This window comes from Galeopterus variegatus, unplaced genomic scaffold, assembly GCF_000696425.1.
Source record: "Galeopterus variegatus unplaced genomic scaffold, G_variegatus-3.0.2 Scaffold2073, whole genome shotgun sequence".
Taxonomy (NCBI): Eukaryota; Metazoa; Chordata; class Mammalia; order Dermoptera; family Cynocephalidae; genus Galeopterus; species Galeopterus variegatus.
This window is the reverse complement of record NW_007728184.1, coordinates 316,185-323,805: the sequence shown is the minus strand read 5'-3', so window position 1 is coordinate 323,805 and position 7,621 is coordinate 316,185. Positions and strand designations below refer to the sequence as shown.

At 52.7% G+C, this 7,621-nt stretch overlaps 2 protein-coding genes across 3 annotated transcripts; both read right to left on the bottom strand.

Annotated features, from left to right (window-relative positions):
* Positions 1-378: 378 nt before the first annotated feature.
* Positions 379-6,126, bottom strand: FFAR3 (free fatty acid receptor 3). 2 transcript variants are annotated; one of them, XM_008580388.1, is made up of 2 exons: positions 6,048-6,126; positions 379-1,939 (listed from the first exon to the last, which is right to left on the bottom strand). In XM_008580388.1, the coding sequence occupies exon 2, from the start codon at positions 1,932-1,934 to the stop codon at positions 954-956; it is 981 nt and encodes a 326-aa protein (XP_008578610.1). In that variant the 5' UTR covers positions 1,935-1,939; positions 6,048-6,126; the 3' UTR covers positions 379-953. The 2 variants fall into 2 exon arrangements, with proteins under 2 accessions (XP_008578610.1, XP_008578609.1); XM_008580387.1 differs by lacking the exon at positions 6,048-6,126 and adding an exon at positions 2,187-2,268.
* A 102-nt stretch (positions 6,127-6,228) lies between these two features.
* On the bottom strand, positions 6,229-7,131 carry FFAR1 (free fatty acid receptor 1). The gene has a single exon (XM_008580386.1). The coding sequence runs from the start codon at positions 7,129-7,131 to the stop codon at positions 6,229-6,231; it is 903 nt and encodes a 300-aa protein (XP_008578608.1).
* Positions 7,132-7,621: the final 490 nt, after the last annotated feature.

Here is a 7,621-nt window from a genome sequence, read left to right as displayed (position 1 = left end):
ACAGGTTAACTGTTGTTTTTGTTCTTCCAACCCAGATCCTCCCCCAGCATCTAGGCATGTTGTTTAGCCTCTTCCTTCAGTCTGGATGTTTTGTCTTTCCATCCACCAATTCTATCCGACCCACATACACCATGAGAAAAAACAACAGAATAAAGAAAGGCCATTCTCTTTTGCTTGCTGTCAAATTTATTTGGGTAATTATTCTTCAGTCATCGTTCATGAATGTCCCTGAAGATCTGAATTGATTGAGCAATGGAAACTTTCTGGAAAAGCCCCCCCGACCCACATACACCATGAGAAAAAACAACAGAATAAAGAAAGGCCATTCTCTTTTGCTTGCTGTCAAATTTATTTGCGTAATTATTCTTCAGTCATTGTTCATGAATGTCCCTGAAGATCTGAATTGATTGAGCAATGGAAACTTTCTGGAAAAGCCCCTGTGAGAGCAGGATGCTCCCTCATACCCAGAGCCCTATCTCCCCCACTCCTGACTTGCTGGGTAGGAACAGCTCTGAAAGGTGGAGTCCTCCCCTCTCCCATCCCAAGCCACCGGGCAGCTCCTCACACCCTGAGTACTGCTCATCACTCCTCCCCGACCCTCAGGAAAGCATAGGAGCTGGCCTGCTGCTAGGCGGAGCTCATTTTTCTACAGAGCAGTCTCTCACCTGACTACTTCCCAGAGCTGAACCCATAGGGTGTGGGTGGATGGGAAGGGAGGTGAGATCAGGAGTTGGGCTTTGGTGAGCACGTCTTTAGGAAGCTGGGTGCCTGCTCTGCCCTGAACTGCATCAGTCCCCAGCCTGCTGTGCCAAGGTCCGTCCTGCCCGCCTTGAGCTAGGAACTGCCCTGGGGAGGATACACCAGCTACACCTTCCTGCTCCAGAAGACCTAGCCCAGGCCCAGGCCACTTGGCCAACCATTCCACAGCCCTCCTCGAGTCTACTACCCATTCTCTATGTTGGACAGTCTTGCACCTGCCCCTCCCCTTCATTCTTTACCTTCAGTTCCACACTGCTCTCCTGCCTCCAAGGGCTCCAGGCCCCGGTCAGCCTCCTCAGCAGCTCCTGAAAGTCTGCTTGGAACCCAGATGATGAGAAGTAGTAGACCAGGGGGTCGACACAGGAGTTCAGGGTGCTGAGGAGCAGCACGTAACTCCTCCATGCTGGGCTTTCACCCTGGATGTAGCCCACGACGTGGGACACATTGTAGGGCCCAAAGCAGACAAGGAAGTTGAGCAGCGTGGCTGCCACGAGCCCTGCCACCCTCCTCCGCCGGCGATGGCTGGCTCCCCTGCCAAGGATCCACACCAGGCGGCTGTAGCAATAGCTGGTGATGAGCAGGGGTACCCCAAAAAGGACAACAGCCATCTCCAGCCGTACGGGCAGGAGAACAGCTAGCTGGTCCTCCTGGAATTCCAGGTAGCAGGTCCCATTGGCACCCTGGTTGTGGGAGGAGTTTCCCAAGAATTCAGTGACATAAACCACACTGCAGTGAGCAGCAGCCAGCAGCCAGCAGGACCCACTGACCAGCCCGGCCTGTCCTGGCCGTGGCCGGGTCTTGTACCACAGTGGATAGGCCACGCTGAGGAAGCGCTCAATGCTCACAGCTGTCAGGAAGAGAGATGTGAGATAGATGGTGGTAAAGAAGAGGAATCCGGACAGGGGGCAGAGGCTGAAGGGCAGGGGCCAGTGCATGCCACTGGCTGCCTCCACCATACGGAACGGCAGAAAGAGCAGCAGGATCAGGTCCGAGAGGGTCAGGTTGAGTAAGAGCACGTCCACCGCCACCGGGCGGCGCCGCAGCTTGCGCACGAAGATCACCAGGGCCACCAGGTTGAGAGGGAGCCCCACGAGGAAGGTGAAGAGGTACACAGAGAAGTAGAGCCAGTGATTGCCAGGGAAGAAGGTCTGGTCCAGGCTTGTACCCATGATCATGGCCACTGGTGAGAGAGAGAGAGAGAGAGCTGGAGATGGGAGTCAGGGTGGGGGTCTTCCCACCCCTCACCAGCAGCATCTCACCTACCAACAGGGAACATGGTCACCGCCACCATCCCGATGTCCCCAGATGCTTTCTGCAGTGGGCTCAGCCTGCCTGTCTTCCTCATCATGCCCTGACTCCTGTCTCCCTCCCCAACAAAGAAAGCACCGAGGAGCTCCTCCATAGAGCTCCTTGTGTCCCACGCTCACCTGCTTATTGGCAAACACAAGCGCTCTGCCGCACAGCACCTTGCCGTCTCCTCCAGAACAAGGGCGGTCAGCTCTTTATCTGGCAGAACTGATAAAGACCTGGCAGTGCCCATGACGTCACTCACTGTTGAACAATGGCACAAAAGATGCCTTGAGCTCCGTTACCAGGGCTGCGTCAGTATGCAAAAAAGGGAGCAAATTCCACAACTGCGTGCCTGCTCCTCGGGCAGCCTCAGACGGGATGCCCAGACCAGCCCGAGCAGACTTTGTCTTTCTCACCCCTCTCCTCCACTTGAATTTTGTCTGCCTCCCTAGAATGGCACTTATCCAGTTTGCCTTGTAAAGGCAGGAAGCATGATGCAGTGATGGAGAGCTGGTCTCTGGGGCCAGAAGCCTGGCTCCATACGGTTCTGTTACTTATTAACTTTGTGATTTGGGGCAAGTGACTTAAACTCTTCGTGTGTCCCCTTTTTCATCTATAAAGCAGGGATAATCATTGCACCAATCTCATAGATTAAAATGTTCATACATATCAAGTGCTCAGAATGGAGCCTGGCCTGTGGAGCTGAGAGCTCAGCACGTGTTAGCTGCTGTCATCCCAGTCACTCTGTCGTGGTAGTAATAATAATAATGATGATGATAATGATGGCGGTCGTGATGGTGGTAGCAGCTGCCTTTTAGTGGACACGTGATCCATAACAGACACTCTGCTTCTCACCCTGATGTCATGAGATCCTTTTGCCCCTCAAAAAGGGAGTGGGGAAGTGACTTGTTCCAGGTGACACAGCTTGTTAAGTATCACCTCCAGGGTGTAAACCCGAGTTCTGTCCAGCTTCAGAGATAATTTATTTGTTCATTCAGATATATATGGGGCACAATGAGATATCATCTCATACCCACGAGAATAACTATAAGCAAAAAAGTCAGACAACACCAACTGTTGGCGAGGACGTACAGAAAAGGGAGCCTCATTCATTGCTGGTGAGAACGTAAAATGGTGCAGCCACTTTAGAAAGCAGTTTGGCAGTTTCTTAAAAAGTTAAACATAAATTTACCACACAACCCAATAATTCATTCCACTGTAGGTGTTTACTTAAAAGGAATGGAAATGTGTCCACACAAAGACTTGCTCTTAAGTGTTCATAACAGCATTAGTCATAATAGCTAAAATGTGGACACATTGCCGGTGGTCCATCAGCTAGTGATTGGATAAGCACACGTGCCACATCCATACATGGCATTCTGTCTAGCCATAAAGAGAAATGAACTACATACATACAACACCATGGATAAGGCTCAAGAACATTATGCTAAGTGAAACAAGCCAGGCACAAAAGACCACATATAATATGATTCCATTTATATAAAATGTCCAGAATAGGCAAATTTATAGAGACGGAAAGTAGATGAGAGGTTTTCTGGGGGATTGGGGTGGAAATAGAGATTAACTGTAAATGAGCATGAGGTGATGAAAATGTTCTGAAACTAGATTATGGGGACGAGAGCACACCCCAGTAAATTTACTAAAAATCATTGAATCGCACACTTAACGTGAGCAAATTTTATATGTAAATTACACGTTGAGTATCCCTTATCCAAACACTGGAAGTGTTTTGCATTTCGGATGTTTTCAGATTTTTGAATATTTTCAGAATACATGACCAGTTGAGCATCCCTAATCTGAAAACCCCAAATCCAAAATACTCCAATGAGCATTTCCTTTCAGTGTTGTGTCGGTGCTCAAAAAGTTTCAGATTTTGGGGGTTGGCCCGGTGGTGCACTGCTACAGTGCGCCGCTTGGGAAGCGCGGCGGCACTCCCGCCGAGGGTTCGGATCCCACATACAGACCGGCCGCTCACTGGCTGAGCGAGGTGCAGGAGCAACACCGAGGGTTGCGATCCCGTGGCCGGTCCCGGTCCGGTATGGGCGCGACACTGAGGGTTGCGATCCATTGCCGGTCACGAAAAAAAGACAAAAAGGAAAAAAAAAAAGTTTCAGATTTTGGAGCATTTCAGATTTCAGATTTTCGGATTAGAGATGTTCAGCCTGTATGTCCCAATTAAGTTGTTAAAAGCACTGCAGTGAACAAAAGAAAGTTTTTGCTGTCATGTGCTTATATTTGGTGTGTGGGAAGGGATGGCATGAGGGATCGGTGTGGGGGCAGGACAATAAGGAGATCAATCCTAAAGAGGCAAAGAGCCTCTGGAGAAGACATGGCAGAGGGAACGGCAGGTGCACAGGCCTGTCCTGCTGGGGGAACCGGTAGAAGGTTCAGGGCTCAAGGGGGCTCCAGGAAGCTGGGAGTGGATCATGCAGGGCCTCATGGGCCTCAGGGAGGAGCTGGATTCTCCTCTAAGCGGGAGGAGGCACAAGTAACCGGGAGAAGTGGCCCGGTGTCCAGCAGGTGCTCTGGACCAGTGGGAATAGAGAGAGGTCCCTGACAATGGGGGGCAGGGAGGAGGATGAGGGTTCAGTGGGCTGCCCGGGCTGGAGTTTGAGCTTTTACTGAAATTTTCTGGTGTCACCACCACAGAGGGGCTGAGCTTGTTTCTGGCTTTCACAGAAAGTTACTTAACTCCTCTGGCCTGTCTCTTTCCATATTTATAAAACAAGGGTAATAGGACTTTCTTTGCAGGGCTGTTATGAGCATTCTTTCATTCAGCAAACATTTTCTGAGTGACTACTATTTGGCAGTCTGTCTTCTAGGTGCTGGGTATATATCATTGGAGAGAACAGAAATCCTCACACTTGTAGACATTTAGACACGAAAAGAGATCATTTGTGTGAACCGGCTCGTGCATGCCAGCCATGTAGCCACCACTTGCTGTGCCCCTCTATGTTCATGGCACAGTTGTCATGAGAGGAACAAGTCTGACTCGTACACCTTGCCTCCTCAGAGCAGACGCCAGGAGTCTGTCTCCTTCACGGCCACTCTCCTCTGCCCTCCCTCTCGCACGGGATGGTTAGGGGTGCCATCCTTCATCTTTGCAAAATGGACCACAAATGTAGGTGTTCACTCCGACACTCTAAGTTTTCCAAAGGGACCCTTGGGAGTCCTGCTTAGAAGGATCCCACTTCCACCCTTTCCCTGCTGTAGGGCCTCAGGCAAGTTTCTTAACCCCACAGCATGGAGATGGTAATGTACTTGGCTCCAGGACCATAGCTACTTCATGGGCACCTTTGTGCAAATTAGGAAAAGGTGCCCTTTCTAGGGGATCTCCACCCTGCACCAGGATGCACTGCAAGAGGAGTGGGTGGTGTCTTTGTTCAAATTAGAAGGATGCTCCTTCCCTTGATTGGAAGCATGGCAGGCAGGCAGCTTGGTGAGCAGAGCACAAGCTAGGATTTAGTCAGTTTGTCCCCTCTGCCTGCTACCCTGGTGTAGTGATACACCTGCCCATCTGTGCAGCACTTGCATGGCTAAATCAAAGATTTGTGTGGGGTTGAAATGAGACCACGCCCACTATAAAGCACTAGCACGGTGCCTGTCATGTATTAGAGACTATGTTGCCTTCAGTGATCACTGATGTTGCTTGTATTTTCCCTCCGCCTGCTGAAGCCTATTTTCCTACCAATTTCCTGTTCACAGCTCTAATGCTGCCCCCTTGTGAGTTCAAAATGGTATAACACTGTCCCGCCTCCTCTCACACCCAAGTTAAAGTGGTCTTTCCTCGGAAATGACTTCAGAGTAGCATCTCCTAAAGTGTATCACAGAGTGGCAGTTCCTCTAGATTAGAAACAAATGTCCCTCCTCCACATGAGTACAAGGCGTCTGCCTATAGCCCACTAGAGGTGAGGACATGAGCAGGGGAGAGGCAGACAGAGCAGGAGGTGAGCTGGAGTGTGCAGAGACAAGCTTACCTTCCCTTGCCACCTAGAGACTGGGATGCTGTCCTCACCAGGCTCAGTACCTTCCCTGAGTGGCTCCAGGAATGCCTCCAGGCAAGGCTGCCCTGCAGGTCCTCGGGAGCAGCTCCCACGAGGGGCCAGGAGAAGCACCCAGGCTCTCTTGCTCCATGGCCCTTCCCCTGAGCAGCAGCTGCTACTTCTGGGATGCTCCCCCCTGTGTTCTTGCCACACATACTGACCCCCGGCTGGGACACTCTCCCAGGTAGCCGGTCACCAGTGGGTTGAGGACCACACTCCAGGCACCTGTGATGAGCCCCAGCTTCCGCCACTGGCCTCCCATGTTGGGGTGTAGGAAGCCAGCCACGTTGGAGGCATTGTAGGGTCCTAAGCAGAGCAGCAATGTGAGCAGGGCCCCACCGGCCACCCAGGCTGCCTTTAGCTTCCGTCTGTGGCTCAGGCCTGAGTGGGCCAGTGCCCGGAGGTAGCCCACATAGCAGCAGGCTGTGATGGCCAAGGGAAGAAAGAAGAGCAGGAGAGAGAGGCTCAGGCGGGCAGGGCCGGCTGAGGCTGGGTCCCAGGCCTCCAGGCACACTGGAGAGCCGTTGACTGGTGTGTTGATGCCCAGGGAGGTGGTGGTATTGTCCAGCCAGCCTCCCGGAGCCTCCAGCCCAAGGATCAGCCCCAGGTGACAGAGGACAATGGCCCATATTGCTGCACACACCCACAAGGAGTAGCATGGCCTCCGGATAGCTTGGTAGCCCAAGGGGAAGGCTGCTCCCAGGTAGCGGCCAACACTCAGGGCAGCCAGGAAGACCCCTCCAGCGTAGAGTGGAGTGAAGTGGACCACCGCAAAGGCAGGACAGAGCAAGGCTGGCAGAGGCCAGGCTCCTGAGGCCAGGGCTTCCATTGCCTTCAGAGGCAGAGAGACTGTCAGCAGGAGGTCAGAGCAGCCCAGGTGGAGGGTATAGACCAGGCTGGGAGTGAGGCGGAGCCGGGCATGGGACACTGCGCCTCGGATGGCCAGGGCATTGAGTGGGAAGCCCAGTGCAAAGGCGACCACGTAGAGGGCGAAAGAGAGCTGTGGAGGCAGGTTCATGAGTGCTATCTCCACGACTCCTGAACTCAGCCTGCTCCCTGTCCCCGGATCTCGGCCCTGGAGAGGAGGAGCTCCTGGAACCACACACTGGTTTAGCACTGCTTGGAGTCAGAAGCTGTCCAGTGAGGTAGTTGAGGAAACAGAGACCCATAGGAAGAGGTGGCAGCCAGGTAGCCGTAGAGCCCGGATGAGAAGTGAGGACTTCTAGCCCCCAGTCCTTTGCTTTCTGTCCACCATATCACCTCTTAAAACAGAGAAAGAGCACTTGCAGAGTGGCAGGAGAAGAGAAAATGCAGGCGTGCAGCTCCCAGAGGAAGAAGCTCTCGATTTCTGAGGTTCTGGGGAGACAAGGGGTAGAGAGAATTCAGAACAGGGCCGGGCCCGACAGTGTGTGTTTTTCTTGGAAATAGGAGGTGGACTCCTGAGTGCTCTCCCCTTCACTCCCTAGCAAGAGAAGGACGCGCTCTCCCGCAACCCCCCCCCCCCCCCC

Bases quoted from the DNA above. Each gene is read 5' to 3' on its own strand.
- FFAR3 (XM_008580388.1), bottom strand. From the start codon at position 1,934: ATGATCATGGGTACAAGCCTGGACCAGACCTTCTTCCCTGGCAATCAC.
- FFAR1 (XM_008580386.1), bottom strand. From the start codon at position 7,131: ATGAACCTGCCTCCACAGCTCTCTTTCGCCCTCTACGTGGTCGCCTTT.